Consider the following 19,428-nt stretch of genomic DNA (forward strand, 5'->3'; position numbering starts at 1 on the left):
GGGGGAGGCTAATGTTGGAGACCAAAGAAGCTTTTGCTCTGCTTCGTTATTAATCAGTAGGCCTCTGAATGTAGGCTTTTCAATCCAATCTTGCATTCATTTTATACTTCCAAGCCTATCTTGACTTAATTTTTGAATTATGTATTGTCCTGCCTGTTGCACAATAAGTGGGTTGGATTCAGCATAGTGTAAAAGATCTTAAAACTAGTATGTTGTTGTAAATTGTTACACTGAAGTAGCAAGGCAGCTCTGAGGCCATAACCAAGGCAACAAACACAGATGCAGCATTTCCTTTGGCGGACTGCATTGAGTATGTGCAACAGTGGATGTAAAGCCAGGTATAGTACTGCATTGTGATCTGGGATGGCAAAAAAACCTCTTAAGCTCTCCAAGTGATGGGTGAGCAAGAACTAATCTGTTAAATCCACTTTTGCATTTGGAAACATCTCAAAATTAGAGTGGTAACATGACTATCAGCTACCTGTCTACACAGTTAAATGGAATAGTTGCACCGACCAAACCTTCTTTGTCCGTCTCCTTTTGTTATCCATGTTGCTACAATATATTGGTTTTTTTCCAAAGCTTTGTCTGTACAATCTTCAGAGAGCTCCCAGGGAAAAGTGAAACGTACATAGTAATAATAGTGAACGTGTATTTCCAAGTAAGAAGAACTAATTAGGCTCATTTAATTAAAAATGATGGCACTGTAGGCAAACTGCTTGCTCATTTTAACTACAGTAACAGAGAACAGTTAAATTGGGGGAAGTGAACTCAGCTTGAGAAAGGTGTTCCTAATTATAGAAATGGGAGTTTTATCACAAAATGCACATTTCAGTGAATTGGGAAATGGAATGGAGAGTTGTTTTTTTAATCAAAACATTTCATTATCTGTAACAGGAATCTTTAGGTAACAAAGCTCAGATTCTCCTTACACAAGGGAAATCAGAATGCTATGGCAAACAGCTTGTCCGTGACTTGCAGTATTTTTATAGCAATGTTAACAGAAATCAAATTCTTTTATATTGTTAGCAAGAATCCTACAAGTGAAAAGGCCTTTTATTTTTCTGTTTGTTTTTAAGTTGTCTGAAGAGAAGAGGAGAATGACTTTCAGATGAACTTTCAATGGAATTTATTATTTGTGTGTTGGCGCACAAATTTGCCCAATCTAGATACATTTGGTAACAACATTTGTATCCTTGTGTTTTGGCATGGGAGATCTGTCCTTTCCCTATTCTGGACTAGCGTCACCTCCCTGAATTGTCTTATACCCTAATAATAGTTCTGGTAGCTTATTTTCCTTTCTTTTCTTGGCAGGTTTTGGTTCTAGTAACACAGGTTCTGTGTTTGGGCAAGCAACTAATACTGGAGGCACTGTCTTTGGCCAGGCAAGTATTTATTACTTTTGTAGAAACAAGGGACTGTTATATATTGTGGACTTGTTCAGGGTTCCCTACCAATTTCTGATATATTTAAAAAAAAGAAAGATACAATTTGATGTGCTGAGTAAAGAGTCCCAGTCTGTACTGAAGACGTTTGCTATTGTAGTGGGCACCAAAGCAGCATCTGTGTGAATGTTTTCAAAGGGGAATGGAGAGATAAATGTTTTATCACATACAAGATAAGATAGAGATGCGGTAAGTCACCTGCCTTTATTCCACGCTAAGTGGAAGGTGGACAGTGTAGGGCAAGTTTCAGAGGCATTATTCTCTACTGTAGACAAGGTTTAAGGGAGATTCAAATAAGATTTCATTGCATTACGTGTTGGAAGGTAATCACTTGCTGGTTCATTAACCCCTTTGTACATTTGGAGGAATAGGCCAGACAGAAAATCAGCCTTGGGGGAATGTGCTGCTTTGACTTCTCTTAAATCCCTTTTTTGTCCTTTTTGTGTTCTAGCAGCCATCGCCTTCCAGTGGAGGCTTGTTTGGAGCTGGAAGTGGTGGGAGAGGTGGAGGTTTCTTCAGTGGTTTGGGAGGAAAGCCAAGTCAGGATGCAGCCAATAAGAATCCTTTCAGTTCCTCCAGTGGAGGATTTGGGTCTGCAGCTTCCCAGAGTGAGTGAACAAAACAAGAATACAAAATGTGCTCTGATTTCCATCTGCTTTTGCGATCCCATCTGCTTTTCTGCCGTTAGTCGTCTTTGAGTAAATTCTGTGTTAACATGAAAGACTTCTAGGGGTAACAGAGACAGAGTATGCACGATGTGTAATCCGGAATTTTTCTTTTAGGTTTATGGAAAACAAGTAGGGAAGTCGTTGAAACAAGCAAGCAGATGCAAGAAGTGTGAAGAATATCTATATCCTCTAGGGAATTCTTGGCCAAATGCTTCTTTAAAATTGAACACACTAAATTCTTGTCACTGAATTTCTGCTTCCAACTTGGTTGAAAGTTAGAAAGCTTTAATTACTTTTCTCATCTGCCCTAGCACTGTAAAAACTGTTAAGAATCCCCTGCTCAAGAGAAACCAAGTTAACAAGTGTGTGATGGATAGCAGTTTCCTCAGCTTTGTCCTAAAATGGCTTTGTGCAGCACATGCAGGATATTTTACCAAAATTTGCTATAATACATGGATAAGCTCTCTGTAATTTTTTGTGTGTAGAAGGAGATGTGCATTTTTTGTGTCACATGAATGTAGTAAAGGAAAATAAATACGCTCCATGGTTGGTTTGGGGATATAGTCTGTTTTGGTAAGGAAGCAGAATTACGCAGGTCCTTTTATCAGTTTTTATCCACATTTGGTAGACAGGGTGGAGGTCTCACAGATAAACTCTTACAAGTGTCGTGAAAGCTGGATAGATGAGAGGAATTGTGTTAAAGAACTCTTTGGGAGGAGGGACTCAGCACTTCTCCTTTCTTTTTCTCCAGTTGTCAGCTAAAAGGCATCAGTCCGCACGTGTGTTTTAGCTAAATCAATCTGCATGTGAGATGCCAAACCAGTCCTCCCACATGTTGCTTCTTGCCCAGCCAACCAACCTAACAAAAGGAGACATGAAAAGTGGTGAAGAATATATTAAAGCTATATGCAGGTTCCTTTGCACCAGGGACTATAACTTTGTTTTTTTCTAGACGCTATAAAGGATTAACTGTAAATGCAAGAATCAATCACTGTCTATTAGTGTAAAGATTTTTTTTTTTTTATTGCCAGAGTCAAGTTAAAAACACATTTGTCTTGAGTTTTCTGGACTAACAGGTCTTGGTAATACTCTAAAATTTGAGCTGAGATGCATGTATGCTATTGTCTGCTGTAGCAATTAGTTTGAAATACTAGCAGGCGCTCTCATGCCTTTCGTGTGCAGCTATTGCAGATCTGTGCTTGTTACATACTTTTGTATGTCACAAAAGCTATTCATAATGATTTCTTCACTGTGGCTTTTATTTAATGACTGCTTAGCTTCGTTATTCCATCATTTGTGACTTGGGTTTGGCAGAAAGGGAGAGCAGAAGGGTGGAGTCCAGCAGGTAGAAAACACAAAGAAGGGGAAGCAGTGTCTAAGCTGTAAAAGTAGGGGAACAAAGGAGAGCTGTAGAATGAGCTGCAAGTGGCTAGAAGTAGCACTTCAAGTCTTGGGAGAGCAAATCCATTTCTTTTATTACATCTTTAATGATCCATTGGGTTTAATGGTTGAGGTCAGTTCTCTAATCTTGCTCATTTAGTCCTCTTCTATTGCAGCGATGGATTTTGTGATGAAATAAAACAGGTGGTTCGCCAGAGAAAAGCTTTGGTTATTCTGTGTCCTGCCACTAGATGCTAAAACTCCTGTGTAACCTTGTGAAAGATCAAAATTTGAGTTATTTCACAGAATCACAGAATCATTAAGGTTGGAAAGGACCTTTGGGATCATCAAGTCCAACCATTAACCCAACACCACCATGCCCCCTAAACCATGTCCCGAAGTGCCACATCCACACATTTTTTGAACACTTCCAGTGATGGTGACTCCACCACCTCCCTGGGCAGCCTGTTCCAATGCTTGACCACTCTCTTGGTGAAGAAATTTTTCCTAATGCCCCATCTAAACCTCCCCTGGCACAACTTGAGGCAGTTTCCTCTCGTCCTATCACTTGGGATACTTACTTGGGAGAAGCAGGTTTCTCAGTAAGGCTTGAAAAGTATGGCTCCTACTTTTAAGGTCATGTCAGGTAGTCATGTTAAGAAATACTGGCCATTGCTAGAATAGCTGACAATCTTTAATTTGCGGCGGACTGATACTGGTGTTGTCAAGAGAGGCTGATTCTAGCTGCTGTGATTTCTCACTTGAGGGATTGTCTGTTAGTGACTATGGTGCAGGATGCAACTAAACAAATCATCCATCACTATGATTTGCTAGATTACAGCAATAAAGGGTTGTTAGTGGTCCATCAGATCCAGAATGGCTTGGTAGAACTACAAAGCCCTGTAGGAATACGGGAAAACTCAGCTTCTCTCTGCAGAGTGCTGTTTCCGATGTGGTGTTCATTTTGTGCTTGGGGGTTGGGGAAGTAAAAGGAGTTTCCCTTTCTCCTGATCCAGTTAATGAAGTATATCATAGAATATTGTCTGTTATGAACTTACGAGTATTCTTCCTTTCCCCAGATTCTTCTAGCTTATTTGGAAACAGTGGAGCAAAGACCTTTGGATTTGGCAGCTCATCTTTTGGAGATCAGAAGCCTACAGGCACTTTCAGCTCTGGTGGTGGAAGCGTGGCATCTCAAGGCTTTGGGTTCTCCAGTCCAACCAAAGCAGGTACTTTTTTAAGCCACCCACTACGAACACCCATGCTTATCTGTGAGATATTTAGTAGAGTGTTCCACCATTTAGATGCCTACAGCCTGGACTTCATACATGTACACTAACTGTCTCTGAACAATAAATAAAGAATAACTAATGGCTTAGTGAGTGGAACTTTAGCTGGTGGATCAAGGCAGAGATTTACAATCTCTTGTGCAGAAAAGCATCCAATAAACTACATTTTCAGGTGTTCATTCCAGAAATTCTCATTGCAACTTAAGAGCAGAAGGCTATGTGAATTAGTTCTGGTCTTATGTACCATACAATGAAGAGTACAGAAACGGAGTTGAATAAATTTTTCCTATTTTAGATGCTTTCTTGGAATATTATCTTCCAAGCTTCACTCTGGGTTTTGTAACACTTTTTGTCCCCATTTCTTCATGTGAGTGAATGCACAGGTGTCTACAGTGGGAAAGCTTCCTCATAACATTCGTATCAGATGTGCTTCAGGTCCTTCTCTTTTGAAATCAGTCTGACCTATCATCATGACTTTCTTCTGTGGTTGAGCTGTTCTCTTTGTTGATTGAGTTAATTGAATCAAATATTGGAAATTTCACAAAACCTCTTTTACTGTCATCTGCCCGAAGAGGGAGCCACGAAAGTAGTAATGACTGTGATATGTTCATCAGAACTGAATGACAAAACGTTCATTTTGTTCATTACCAGGCAAGAATGGAGGCTCAAAGGATCAGGCAGAGCAAAGCTTTTCTCCTCTGTCCTCAGACCGTTCTTACAGTGAACATTGATGAAGACAAGTGTTCTGCTCCAAGTGTGTCTACTGAAGCTTAATCCCTGGGGGAAGTAGGGGAGGCTTGGTCATTCTTGACGTTGTCTTGAGACAGTGGTGCTCAAGAAGCAGTGCTGTGAGAAGAAGCACTCTCTGCTTTGACAGTATCTGTGCTCTCACATTAGTGAAGCGGCTGAGAGCATAGTGATGATGCTATCAGATCCAGGAGCCATTTGTAAGATATCTCTCGAGTATTGTATTCTGCTTGGGAGTGGACAGTTTCTTATCTCAGGCATACCTCCCATTTGCTATTTTTGTTGGAGAAGGGCATTGCTGAAGGAAGTTTTTTCATTCACCCACTGACTCTTTCCTTTTCTTTTGATTATTTTGGTTTCAAAATTTTTCTTGAGATAGGATTTTCAAGAGATTTCTGCAGAAGGCACAGCCGCTCACACAGAGTCCCTCAGATCCTTCCTTCCTCTGGTTATATTTGCTAAATATTGAAATGTATGGTGTGTCTTCCTCTCCCAACTGCAGTGGAAGGGTTTACTGGATTTGAATCACCCATTGTCCTGGTTTCACTACTTACATGTTTCACTTTCCTTTCTCCACTATTTGTTAATATGCATTGCAAAAGAGAGTGTATGCTGAGCAAAGCTTCAGCCCCTGTGATGAATACTCTTAACTTCCTAGAGATAGAGGTAACAAGATATCTGATCTGTGTTTAAATAATTCAGGCCGAGCGTGCTTTTTTTTTTTTCCCCAGACCTTTTGTGTTTACAGCCAAACAATATCCATTACCTTGACATGGACTGGAATTTCACCCAGGGTATTAAAGTGCATGGTGGTATTCCAGTCCTCAGCTCTAGTCAAACAAAAGAGCAGGTGTCCTTCACGTTCCACAGTGTCAATTAGAAACAGGCCAGTAATATCAGCAGATGAGTATAGAATAAAATAATCTGAGTAAAAGTCCATTCAGAGCTGCAGAAGGCAGCTAAACCCCAAACAGAAATTGCCAAGAGTAGAGTTCAGTTCTTGATTCTGTGCAGGAATCGTGCAGTTCCACTGACCTGGCATTTAACCACTGCATCTTAGTTTCCACCGCTTAAGCCAGCATTAGATAATACTCTACCTTCTGAATCTTTTTGCATCGCTGGAGCACCTCAAAAATAAGCTTGCTATCTACTCTGATCATAAGAGATCAGGGAGACTTGCCGATTGCATTGGGGAATTCTTCCAGTTTAAGTACTTGTATGCATCCAATTCTGTCCTTGGAACACTTGTATGTCCTTCCAGAGCTTTAGATTAGAAGCCAGGGTAAAACACTGCAACCAAAACACAGCAGCAAATGCTCATGAAGCTGGCCTTCATAGGAGACTTTTCATTCTGCGTTGTTATATGCAATTCCTTAGGCTAGTAACTTGTTTAAATGGTGATGAGCAGAGCTTTACTTTAAAACTGACTACATAAGCAAAGCTTTTTTCTGCTTAAGGAGTGCTAGTTTTGTCATGAAGGATGGATGTGTGGTTTTTTTAATAATAATAAAAGCATCAGTTTATCACCTGTTGTGTAATTTGGTTATTGTGCATGCTTGCTATCTTCCTCCACGTATGACATATTACCACCTTTTAGTACAGCTATGGGGATTGAGTTGATCTTGTGCTGAAATATTGAAGACCCAGAATGTGGTTTTCTTCTGGATAGTCTCTTAATTCGGTTGCAGTTTTTTTGCATGCATTCAAGCACTTTTCTTATCCATGTCTTTTGTAACGAAATACCCTGCAGTTTGGAAGCTTTGTGGCAGTTGGTTCTGTAAATAATGCTGTGTCCATATGATAAGATAAACAGCCCCATTATGGAGATTGTCTGCTTGGAAATCTAGTTTTTGTTTTTCTGCATTATTGTTTACATTATGTTCTTGTCCCTTTTTGCCTCTGTTTTGCTCAGGTGGCTTCGGTGCTGCTCCAGTGTTTGGCAGCCCTCCTACTTTTGGGGGATCCCCTGGGTTCGGAGGGGTGCCAGCATTCGGTTCAGCCCCAACCTTTTCAAGCCCTCTGGGCTCAACGGGAGGCAAAGTGTTCGGCGAGGGTACAGCAGCAGCCAGCGCTGGAGGATTTGGGTAAGCCAAGCAGGGCCAAGGGTTTGGGAAAGCCATATTTTTGAATGACAAAAACTATTATGCTTCGTTACCTCTGCATTAACGTAAAAGAAAGTATTCTGTGATTGATTGCTAAGCTCTAAGTGATGTTGGTTGGTTGGTTTGTTTAAAAAAAAAAAAAAATTAGAAAAGGCATAAAACAAAGACTTTAAGCCCAAAGGAAATAATGTGTATGATCTCATTTTAATGCTGAAACTATGTTGAATCTTTAGCTTTAGAGATTTGGGGAGGGGAGTGTGAGTCATCTTGTGTCTAGGGGAATGCAGGAGTATTTTCTGTGTGCACACATAATGAGTTCAAATCTAGGCCTACAAACTGTGCCTAGCAAAGAAAATAATAAATATCATTATCTGTGACTGTCTACCAACTTTATCCGCTTGTGAGGTTTGAGCTAGAGATACTAATGAGAGTTCAGTCTGTTCTCTCACCTTTGGGGGGTGGGAAGAAGCACTTGTAACAGCCTGTGCTCCCCGAGCAATTTGTGTTTATCCCACACTGATTGTTTTTACCTGTTGCTTTACCCCTTAAGCCTGTGCTTGGCCCCAGAGTAGACAGCGCTTTATTCCTTGTTTTGTTCAGCAAATACAGAATTTCAAACCTTGCAAAGCAGGTTCTGCAATAGGCAGCAAATGTACCTCTTCAACATTGCACTACCATTAAGCAACTGTCCTTCATACCCTACAATTTTATTTGGACCAAACTAACTCGGTTAAAAAAAAATAAAAACTTCCAGTGAAAAGAGGAAACTGGATGTCTTCCCCACCTTAGCGCTAACGTATTTCGCAAGTGTCTGTCTTTAGTTTCAGGAGGAACCACCTTTACGTAAGGCACATTAACAAGTTACACTTCTGTATGTTCTAATTCCCCATGGAGTTAGGCAGATACCCATGTGCCATGGCACCCCTGAGCTGTGGGAGCCTTCAACTGGGTGGTTCTGCTACATCCTGAACTCTGGTGCAGCATACTGGAGAGTCCCTTTGGAAAGGGTAAAAATAGAGGCAGCTTAATTAAATCCCTGCAAAGAAGGATGCGCTTGTAGGGACGACTTAGCTTCAACTCGGCTGATATTTTGTTATGTTCCAACTTTCAGCCATTGTGCTGGAGGATTTTGTACTGAAACTGTATGCATGGTATGCACTCAGTGACAATGTTGGAAGCTTAAAGACAAAATGAGATTCAGAACAAGCAGCGTGGTGATGCAAACAGAGGTCTTGCATAAGGAATCTGTAGACTCAAGAAAGAATTCACTGGCTTAACTTCTGGAAAGTTTTGAGAATTTCTTTTCTATTAGAAAGATGCAGACTTAGTCTGATATTTTCAGAGTTGCCTGAGGAATTTGATTTTTATTTTAAAAAGTTTGAATGTGCAAAATTCTCAGGCAGGTTTACAAAACTCCAAATCTGACCACAAAATTTTGAGCAGTAATTTAATCGTGCAGTATAATTGAGTGTCTGTGCAGGACTTCCTTTCTGCCTTTCTCTTGAAGTGAAACTTTAAAAATCCCAAATCCAGAGAAGGTACTTGCCAGTGTGTTGTGCAGTATTAGCTCTGAGTTCCTGAGAACACTCTGCTATCTTAAATACACGTTATTCATTGCTGCTTCAATTCTGAAAAATCTGCATCCCTTGATAAATGACTTGGGTATCAAAAATAGCAACCACTACACTTCTTCAAAGTCTGTAATTCCAGCTGTTTGTGAGCAAATAATGTTTTGCTTTCATAAATTAACCTCGAGTGTCTGTCAATTCTGTTTGGTATAGGAGCTTTAGAAAAGATCTGAAAATCTGGGCAAGATTGGTTTGATTAAATTGTTGCCAGGCAATGATTGTATCCCATTTAAAAAAAAAAAATCTGCCCATAGCTTAAGCTGTTTCTCTACTCCTATGCTTAGCATTTTTCAACAGGCATGTTCTTCTAGTTGCAACTGAAAGAGCAGTTTGAACCACGAGTTTCCTTGTCACTATTTTCACCTCTGCTTCCTTTCACGGGGTAGATATGATTTGTGTGTTTAGTGGCACAGTCCTGTGGAGATGGAGCACTATAAAAAACTCTTGTTCTTAAATGCATCACCTCATCTTGCTCTTTTTAAAAAAGAACTACAAAACCTGTTCTGCCTTTGCTGAGAAAAGCATATTTGTGGTTCTGAGCTGAAGTTGTCTGCAAGGTACATGGGTCGAGAGCCAAACCGGAGGCACAGGGGATGGTTAGCAGGGCTAAAGATGCAAAGTCACTGAACTGCCCATTGTATCTAATGCTGTATATGGCAGTAGCATGTACGATTGACGGTGTCTGGGATAGGAGGGGTGATGTCCTTTACCAGGTGAATTGGTTGTCACACTGCTGCAAGGGTTATCTTTTATCTGAAAAGATATGTTTTGATGTGTTGTGTTTGTTGTTTTTAAAGTCTACAAGCAGTGGATGGATGGAGAGGTGGGTTAATGTGCTGTCAGGTCATATTTTAAGTCAGAAATGACAGGAGCTAGCGTGAGGCACAGCCTTGCAAAGCTGGCACACTTATTTGACTTGGACAACTGTCTGCTCAGGCGCTGGGTCGGTATTAGTAGCATTATGCACTTGCAGAGCTTGTCATTTGAAAATTTTGTGTCTGCATTCTACCTGGGTTAAGTTAGAGAAACACTTGAAGCGTGTTTTTTGAGTGTACCTCTTAACGTTCAGAACTGAGAGAGGTGTATGGGGGGGACAGAGAACCATAATGCATATCACGGTCTCATTAGTGTGTCATGCTGATAACTCTACAATGCCTGGTTGGATGGAGTGGGTGGAGAAAGGAGAGCAATTTCCATATATAAAAGCGTTTCTTATTTCAGTCCCCAAAAGCAATTGGGGAAGTAATCCAGCAGTGGTGAGGAGAAGTGCCAGGTAGGTGCAGATCTTCAGGAAAGCCCTGGAACTGTGTGTGGATCAAAATGGGCTGGGGAGAGAAAGGAATTGAGAAATCTGCAGACAGTTTACGTGGGCAGTGGGTAAGGTACCATTTGAAAGTTGTGAGTCTGGGTTCTGTATCAGGGCTCTGCTTTGTGCTCTGGCCGTGAGCAGCTCATACCAATTCTGTGTTTCCTGCCCTGTTTGTGAAACAAAACGGTGCTGTACTTTTGAGCTTAAAGGGTGAAAACTACATATAAACGTGAGTTAATATCTTCTATTTGATGGCTGGAGTTGGTATTTCCAAGCACTTGAAAATGTACCTTGTATAAGCATGAACATATCTGTCTTTCTGCCTGGTGTACAGTGAGAATGGGAGCTTAACAGCTGTTTGTATGTACAATAGTCTTTCCCAAACCAGAAAATCCATTTCCAGAATGAACAATTATAGTTGTTCATATTGGGTATTCTCGCTCTTTTGATGCATCCTCATTGAAGGAATGCACTGTTATCATTGTGGGTATGGGGACAAACTTCCAGTGTAAGTGAGAAGATGCTTGCAAACACAAGTTTTCTCTTTAAACTGCAGGTTTGGTGGTACCAGTAACAACACAGCGTCATTTGGCACGCTAGCAAATCAAAATACCCCGACATTTGGATCGCTGTCACAACAGGGTACTGGTTTTGGCACACAAAGCAGTGGATTCTCAGCTTTTGGGACAGGTGGAGGAGGTAGGAGAAGCTAAAATATAATGAACCTAACAGGCCCCGTGTCTCCAGTTCTCCTTGGAACTCAGGTGTGACAACTCAGCTCCCTGTCCAAAATCTGCCTGGTCCTGGCTCTACTATAGGGAAGGTACAATGGCCTGGAGAATTGAGCTGCACAGTGAGGTGTAGCATCTTCTCAGACTTTATCTCATCATTCCATTGCTGATTTGCTGTGTGGCATGTCAATAAATCACCCTTCTGCACACCTCATGAGATTATTGCTTTTCGCCCCTTTTTGTGGAGTTGTCCTTTCTTCTCAAAGGAAAACATTGAGAAATAATGAATATCTCTTCAGTACCGTATGCATGAGTACCTGTGTGTAAGTACTTAGTGTCAAAAGAATATGCACTGCAAAATTGAGCTAGAACACCAATAGCCAAATTTTTATCTGATGTAATTCAGTGAAGCTGCAGTGATTTACACAGGGCTGAGAACAGAGCCTTTGAAAGAGGCTAAGTTCCTTGGTAGTCTGCCTGTCACCACTGGCTTGTGTTAAGCACAAACTCCATCTTCAGAAAGCAGGCCTCTTATTTTCATGCAGAGGTGAATAAACCAGGCACGCTGTATGCAGTTGCTGCTAATGAATGGACCTAGCTGATTAGCAGTGAAAGCAAAGCCCTCTTAGGAACCGAGGCAAGTCACTTTTCTTCTAGATGGAGATTTGACTTTCATTGTTTGCCCATCACTCTTTCCCTGGCCTAAGGCAGGAAAGACATGTTTTTCAATCTGTGTGTGGGAGGGGACATTTATTAGAAATCTTATGCATTCATTTTGCCTTTTAACAATTATTTTTCTAATCTTGCATTTCTTTCAGGGTTTGGTTTTGGATCATCTAACACGTAAGTACCATTTTTGTGTCTAACTCATTAAAAATACAAATAGAATCAGAATAGGAGAGTTGAATGGTTTACAAGAGCAAGCTTTGAAAGTAGCAGTAACATAGTAGTTCTGATGTCCTTTTTAGTGCCACTGCATACAACTCAGTCTGGGATCTGAATGTGTGCTTTCCAGTGAGGTTAATCTTTCATATAAGAGTGAATTTTCAGTTAGATCATGCTCTTTCTTCAGCTCTCAGGCACATGATGTGTGTATCTACTCCATTTGTCAGGTTAAACCAAGGAATGAAATAAATTGGTACCTTTCTGGCTGAGTTGAGATGCTGATTTACAGTTAAAGAACAGGACTAAGATCGGAGGTTAAGTCTGTTACCTGCGCTGCCACTGGCTTGCTGGATTACTTCTAGCAAGTTTCTTTTACTTTGTTTCCCTGCCAAGTAGAGAAAGCATGTGTATCTCCAGATGGTAGGCTCTAGAATAAGTATAATCATATCTAGTTAGTATGTGGTGATGCAGTCTCAGGTAAAAGATGCTGGAAATGCCAATGCTTTCTCATAATAAGCCTCTGATACTAAGGAGTCTGGAAGTTTGAGAGATCTGCTGAATTAATGCTGCCTGAGGGAGACTCTCTAGCACTCATTGCTGTGTTGTTTTTGTGTTTTTTTTTTTTTTCTTGCTCCACAGATCTTCCTCTGGATTTAGTGGATGGAGAAGCTAAGAACATCCAGAACTCTCCTGTACAACTGTGCTGTAGCTCCTGTGTTCGAGTCACCTACATGATCAATATCCAAACAGCTTTTCTTTTAAATATGAGTTCTCAGACTTTTTTTTTTTAAGAAAAAGATTTTGCTTATTTTTGTGCAACACTTGTTCTCGCTCTATATTAAACTATTTTATCTGCCTTGATGTTATTTGTGTTGAAAGGGTTTATCTTGCTGAATCTAAAAGAAACAGATGTACGCTGTGGTTACCAGCCCTGTACTGGACTTAGCTTTCTGTTGCTAATCCCTTGGCTAGACAAGGAAGTAGCTCAGGTTGGTTCCTGATATATACCAGCACGTTTTTCACTGAAGAGAATGAGTGATTATCCTAGGCCCTTAAGAAGGGGCTGAAGTTTGCCCTGCTAATTTTAAGTATGGGATGGGGCACATGCTTATCTCACTGAAGTGTTAAAACTGAGTCATGTGTGAGCCAGAGGCTTAGTGGAGAAATAGGAAATTATCTGAGAAGAAACTGGCAGCGTGCAGAACACGTTCCCATGGCAGTAACATTCAGCAAAGAGGTGGGAAGCAAGCTCTCCTATTTTTACCTTTCTGTAAATTTTACAGAACTCAGAAAAACGGAACTCTGGTTTTAGGGAAAACTTCTGGCTCTTGAATTAGAGGTGTGACCTCCATCCAGAGGCATTAGTGATTTTGCAGCTTATGGCTTTGGCTGTTAGATTCTACTGTCAGCTACATTTTTTCTAATATGTATGAGATTGTACTTTTCCCCTGTAGCTTATCGCTTTAGTCAGTATTGTTTGTGAAATTCTCATATGCTCATACTTGAACATACTGAGCAAATGTTTTAAAGAATGCCCTGAAGGCATTCTGGACAAACACTTTTTCTATTTGATGCATCTGACCTCCATGAAACCTCCAAATGATGTAAGGGGTTTTTGTTGCTCTATGAAAAGTGCATTTGAAATAACAGCTTATGTATTAGTTGAATACCTGCAGATTGGATGGTTTTATCTTGTTGGTTCTGTTAGGACATTTTGGGGTACTTCTGCTTTTTCTGTTTTCAGCAGAAACATTCCAACGTTTCCAGTGGGGATTTTTTTTTTTAATACCACACAATAGGATGACAAGTGTAATTTTCTGGTTTGGTGGGCATGTGGTCACTTTTTGGAATTGTAAATAGTTGATAACTGCTTGCTTTCACATCCAGTGTTATAAACTAAATACTTACATCTATCAACAGTTCCTGAAGAAACCACTTGTTTCAAGTCAACCTAAAATGTTAGCGTTCAACCGAACTCTCATCTGAGCTGTGGAAAGTGTCCTTCCTGTCTCTGCACTGGGGGAATGACATTAGGTAGGTTCCCTCTAAAAAGGAAGACCACTGAAATGCGGGGGATATAGTGCACAAGAAGGGCTTATTTTTAGATGTGGAGAGGCTTTGCAAGGCTATAGGCTGTAAGGGTTTACATACGCCCTGGGTTTCTGAAGGCTGGCACGCTGCTGTGTTAGAGACAGCACTGGTGTCAGGGTTTTGATTATAACTTCCCTTCCCCTGGAATGGCGGGCGCCAGAGATCCTGGCACCACCGTGCTAGAACAAAGGAGAAAATTTTCTGAAGTTTGCTGGTTTGGAGATGGAAGAAAAAGCTGCAGATCGGTTGAAGGGTGCCCTCCCAGTATGTTCTCCTTGACTGTACAACATTTCTTAAGGCCTGGAGGTGATACTGCTGTTCTGTTTTCCTTGCTCTTTATAAATAGCAGCTGGCCCAAACCATTGACCTTAAATTCTTAGCATTAATCTCTGCTGGCTGTGGCATGTGACACCTCCTAGCAAGGCCGTATCAGCTGTGCTCCCCCAGATAGCTAATAAACCTCTTGCTATGGAGAAGATTGGCTTGGTAAGAATGTGATGTTGGCATGCTGAGCCATTTAAAGTTTCTTTTTTGGAATGATGGGAGCAATTGGGGGTTGTCCCTGCTGTGCTGCTTGGTACCTGTTTAACTCCTTTACCCCCTGCAAGTGAAGGGTGGTAAGAATTACTCCAGATCCTGACTGAACATGCATTTTCTTGCAATGCTTCCAAAATCATGGCTGAAACCTCAACCCCCAGAATTACCTGTCCTTGAGGAACGGGTGCTGCCCCTGGTTTCCATAGTAGCTGCTGGAGGAGCTGAGCAGCATAGAGAGGCTGATCGTGACCACAAGCCTACAGGAATATGCACAAAACGTAGCAAAGTCGACTTTGAAAAAAATCTGCATTTTTATTAGATGACTCAAGGATTTGGCAAGTGCGTGTGGCGCTTGGCTGGTGATTGCCAGAAGCTGTTACAGTCTGTCATCTGTGTTCGGTGGCCTGTGATCTCATGGCCTCTGTCCAGTTTTCTGTGGACAGATGTCCACCAACGAATAAAGCTACTAACATGGAAAGCCCCTGTCTTGGCAGACCTGGTAAAGAAGCCAAGGCCTAACTGGGCTTGGAGCCCTCGTTTCGTTAGTTGTGTTGTCTGTGGTGGTTAATCCTCAAATAACTAATAGCAACTGTTCCACGACTACTCTGAAGGAGCTTATTTTGTCTGTGCTAATCTAGTTGTGCCTTTTTTTTCCCCTGCCATTTCAGTATGAGAAGCAGTCTTGCAAGGCTTTTATCAAAGCTGGATTCTTAATTATTCTTAATGAAATAAGAATATGTCGTGGCCTCAAGGCAGTGGAGCGCCGAGTGCTGGTGACGCTCTGCTATGGCAGAGCACTAATGATGGTGTTACAGACTTGGTGGGCAGAGGGAAGCCTGAGGCATAGAGAGGATCTCCCCAAAGCCGCGGAGAGACCAGACTGGGGATTTTCTGCTTCCTTGAAGGCTAAAAGAGCTTTTTTCTGGAAAAGGGGATAAATGTAGCTTCATCACAAAGAGGCACAAAAAGAAAAATAATCTCCTGTTTTTACTGTATAATACTTAGTATTACAGAATATGGATGTCTCGCAGAGCACCGATGCGCTCAGCTCTACTGCTCTGTCCGATCCATCTCCTGCGAGAGAAGGTCATCATTTCTCTGTCCCCGTCAGCCTTGGCCCTTCTGTGCCGCATCAGCACAGCAGGGAGAGGTGACCAGGGGACCAAATGCTGGTGGCATCCCTTTGCTGTTGAACCGAGGAGGGATCGCAGGGCTGAAGTTCATCCCGTGCTGCCGGGTTATATGCCTTGGCTTGTCTGGTCCCTCATGGCCACCTCCCTGCCCGAGCGGTGCCAGGGGCAGAGCTGACGTGCCGCTGACCAAAACCCTGGTCATACTCCGTGGGAGAAACCAGACGTGTTCCTGACGTGACCATCCTGCTCAGGGTGGGTTTACCAGCCTCCACAGCGAGCTGCTGCCGTGCGTTTCTGTGTGTGTGGTGGGTCTTGGGGATGAGTAGGATCCCCCTGAGAGATGGTGGAAGTTGGAAAAGTGCTGCTGAACATCTCGGACCCCTGCTCCAGCTGCTGGGAGCAGGGAATGAGGCAGTGGAAAGGCGAAGGTGGGTGCTGGTACCACCTCTCCTCCCACCCCTCTGCCCCTTGAGAGCAGTTCTGTGTGGAGCTGCCTCCCTCCGCCCTGTCAGCCCCTGTACGTGTCCCTGCCGCTGCACACCCGGAGGCTGAAGTGACATTTATCCCTTCTTAGTTTTCATGTGTCCTGCCCTTCTGCATTGCTCTCAGCATGGCTTACGAGGAAGAAGAATCCTGCATGAGGCTTTGGCATGAGCGTGGCTGGGAGGGAGTCTCTGTTCCTAGATAAATGTTGTGTTGAGCCCGGGGCCGGGGAAGAAGTGGCTGCAGCTCGGCGAGGATGAGCAGAACAACCCTCTCCTTCCTCGCTCTCGCAGCATCAGGGCTCCAGGGTCTTGCAGCCATCGAGAAGAGACCAGCTCTTCTTCGACGAGAAATGAGCTTGGATCTGTCGGCACGTTTCTTAACTCTGCACACCTACGTGTGCCTGTGGGCTTCTGTCTCGGCTCCCCGAGGGCCCTGCGGTTACGCTCGGCGCGGTTACGCTCGGCACGTTTCCTGTCTCTTACCATCCCCACCTCGTTTTTCTGCAGCTTTCAGTAGGTCACAAAGCTCCTTCTCTGCAAACATGTCTCTGGCTCCTGCTGCAGAGCTGGGACTTCTCCCTCCGTGCCTTTATCGCGCAGGGGCACGCTTCGTGCTGCCAGCGCCTGTATCTGAACTCGCACCGTCCCCTGAACGCGAGATAAAATGGAGTGCCGTGGCACCGTTCCCGGGAGCGCGCAGCCACGGGCGACGCTCCGGCCCTGCCTCGTCGCAGCACCCCATCCCAGCGCCGGGAGGGACGGGTCCCCCCGTACGCCACCCTCGCTGGGCGCAGGGTGCCGGAGTCGCTCCCGCGTCGGCGCAGAACCTCTCTGCGAGGCGCCGGGAGCTTCAGCGCTTCAAACGCGCTGTGCTTAAATGACGTCAGAACGCCGTCTCCATCAAAAGGTGAAACGAGCTCTCGCTCTGTTTTGAGGGCGAATGTGGTCACGGATCGTGGTAGGGTCGGACCCGACTCTCCAGGGCTGCTCCCCCATGTTTGGGCTTTTTGCCAGGGCTCTGTACACGATAGGTTTGTGGGGAGCAATTTACAAAGGTGTTACTAAAGGCAGCCTTGGAAATCTTGATGCAGATGTTTGAGGGGCTCTGATGCAACACATGACACAGTATTTTTTTTTTTTTGTGATAGATGCTTCAAGGCTCTTCAGTGCATTGCTAAAACTATTTTGCTTTAAAACTTGAACGTGTGAAGGAATAAAATGAGTGTTTGAAGCTACTGCACATGAACAGCTTAACAAGATGTGAGATAGAAGAAATGGGAAACAAAATCTGATTTGCATCAGCAGAGGGAAGTCCCCGCAAGAAGTTTCGAGCGGGGACGGTGGAGGCCAAGGGCTATTTCTTCAAATGAAGGAACTGTTGCTTTGGTCTGCTTAAAACTGAGGTTAGAAATCTGTGAAGCCAAGCGACAAAACCTCTAGAACGGTGAAGTTTGATTTGTAGCCGCGGCATTCACAAAGGCTCTGCAGTGAAGGATTGGTGTTGGCGTCACCCGAATCCCCAGTGTGGGGCTCCAGCGTCACCCGGGCTCTGCTGGGTTCAGCAGCCGATGTCCTTCCCACTCTTATCCTGGTCCTTCTCAGAGGGTTTTCCAATGTCTCTGTGCAGACAATAAGTGACCCGGCGCCTTCGGCTTTTTCAGGGTGTCACCCGAAACAGCTGCGAGTTGGCTGATGTCCTCTCCCCACTCCTCCCTCCCTCCAAAACTAGGACATCTAAATTTAACCTGCTATCGACAGATGAGGCTGGAGAGATTCCACCGTGGAAAGGAGTCCCACTCGGAACCTGCTCTCTGCTCAGGCTCCATCCACGCGCGTTCCTTTCCTCGAGCCGTGACCTCCCGTACGTTTCGTTCCTCCCCTTCCCCTCCCGCACTTGGGTTCTTGTCGCTGCTGCGAGCTGGTGGAGCTTCCCAAAGCGGCTGTTTTACGTGGGCACGCGCCGCCGTGGTTTGTGCGTGACGGAGCCGGGTCTCCCTGCCGCCCGGCAGCAGCGTGCCAAAGGCTCCCGAGCCGCAAAGGTTGGCTACAACCTCTAAGGAGCAATAACAGGCTCGTAACGGGCTGTCGCTCGCTCCAGGCAGGACTCGGGGAGACGGCACCTTGTTGGGGGGTGCCCAGGTGAGGGTCCAGCCCCTGTGCTCGGGGCACGTGCTGGGAAAGCCCCAAGCGTGGGGTGGCAGGAAGTGCTGGGTGGGAGCCGATGCAGCAGCAGATCTTGCAGCAGACAGAGCAAGTCTTTGCTGCTTTTTGAGAAGCCTTGATGCTTTTCTACAACTACCTGAAAGGGGGCTGTGGCGAGGTGGGGGTTGGTCTCTTCTCCCAAGTAACCAGCGACAGGACGAGAGGAAACGGCCTCAAGTTGTGCCAGAGGAGGTTTAGATTGGAGAGTAGGAAAAATCTCTTTACTGAGAGTGGTCAAGCGTTGGCACAGGCTGCGCAGGGAGGCGGTGGAGTCGCCATCCCTGGAGGTGTTCAAAAAACATGTAGACGTGGCACTTCGGGACATGGTTAAGTGGGCACAGTGGTGTTGGGTTGATGGTTGGACTTGATGACCTTAAAGGTCTTTTCCAACCTTGATGATTCTGTGATTCTTTGCAGGCTGGATCAGAGAGCAGCAAAACTACTGAAAGAAGAACAAAACCAAAAAAACCCACACCCCCCCCCCCCAAAAAAACAAACAAACAAAAAACCCCAAAACCCACAACAAAAAAAGAGGAACCTGTGTCTGCCTTGGGGCAAGCCCACGGCAGGAGGAGCTGGAGCACGGACCTGGAAGGTGCCAGGATTGGGCCCTGGGGATTCACAGGTTAGCACGGGAGCTGTGCTGGCCACGTGGCCGGGCACCCCCCGCTCTCTGAAAGTAATGTTGACAGTTTCCTTTACTGAAAAGCAAGCAGAACCTAAATATGAAAAAATGTGTGGGGAAAATAGTGAGATGAATACAGCGTGGCATTGGAAATCCAGCTGCGTGCTGCAG

General features: G+C 43.9%; 1 protein-coding gene across 1 annotated transcript in view; it reads left to right on the plus strand.

Moving 5' to 3' along the window:
* NUP214 (nucleoporin 214) overlaps window positions 1–13,512 on the plus strand; it is a gene marked incomplete at its 5' end in the record, with an annotated part of 46,433 nt that extends 32,921 nt beyond the window's left edge. Inside the window, 7 exons of the mRNA XM_082009062.1 lie at window positions 1,315–1,385; window positions 1,897–2,053; window positions 4,573–4,722; window positions 7,442–7,613; window positions 11,125–11,267; window positions 12,118–12,142; window positions 12,824–13,512. Of these exons, the coding sequence (XP_081865188.1) occupies window positions 1,315–1,385; window positions 1,897–2,053; window positions 4,573–4,722; window positions 7,442–7,613; window positions 11,125–11,267; window positions 12,118–12,142; window positions 12,824–12,857 (752 nt within the window). The 3' untranslated portion in view covers window positions 12,858–13,512. The remainder of the gene's footprint in view (window positions 1–1,314; window positions 1,386–1,896; window positions 2,054–4,572; window positions 4,723–7,441; window positions 7,614–11,124; window positions 11,268–12,117; window positions 12,143–12,823) is intronic.
* Window positions 13,513–19,428: the final 5,916 nt, after the last annotated feature.

Source organism: Phaethon aethereus, assembly GCF_964289735.1.
Source record: "Phaethon aethereus genome assembly, chromosome: 20".
NCBI classification, from domain to species: domain Eukaryota; kingdom Metazoa; phylum Chordata; class Aves; order Phaethontiformes; family Phaethontidae; genus Phaethon; species Phaethon aethereus.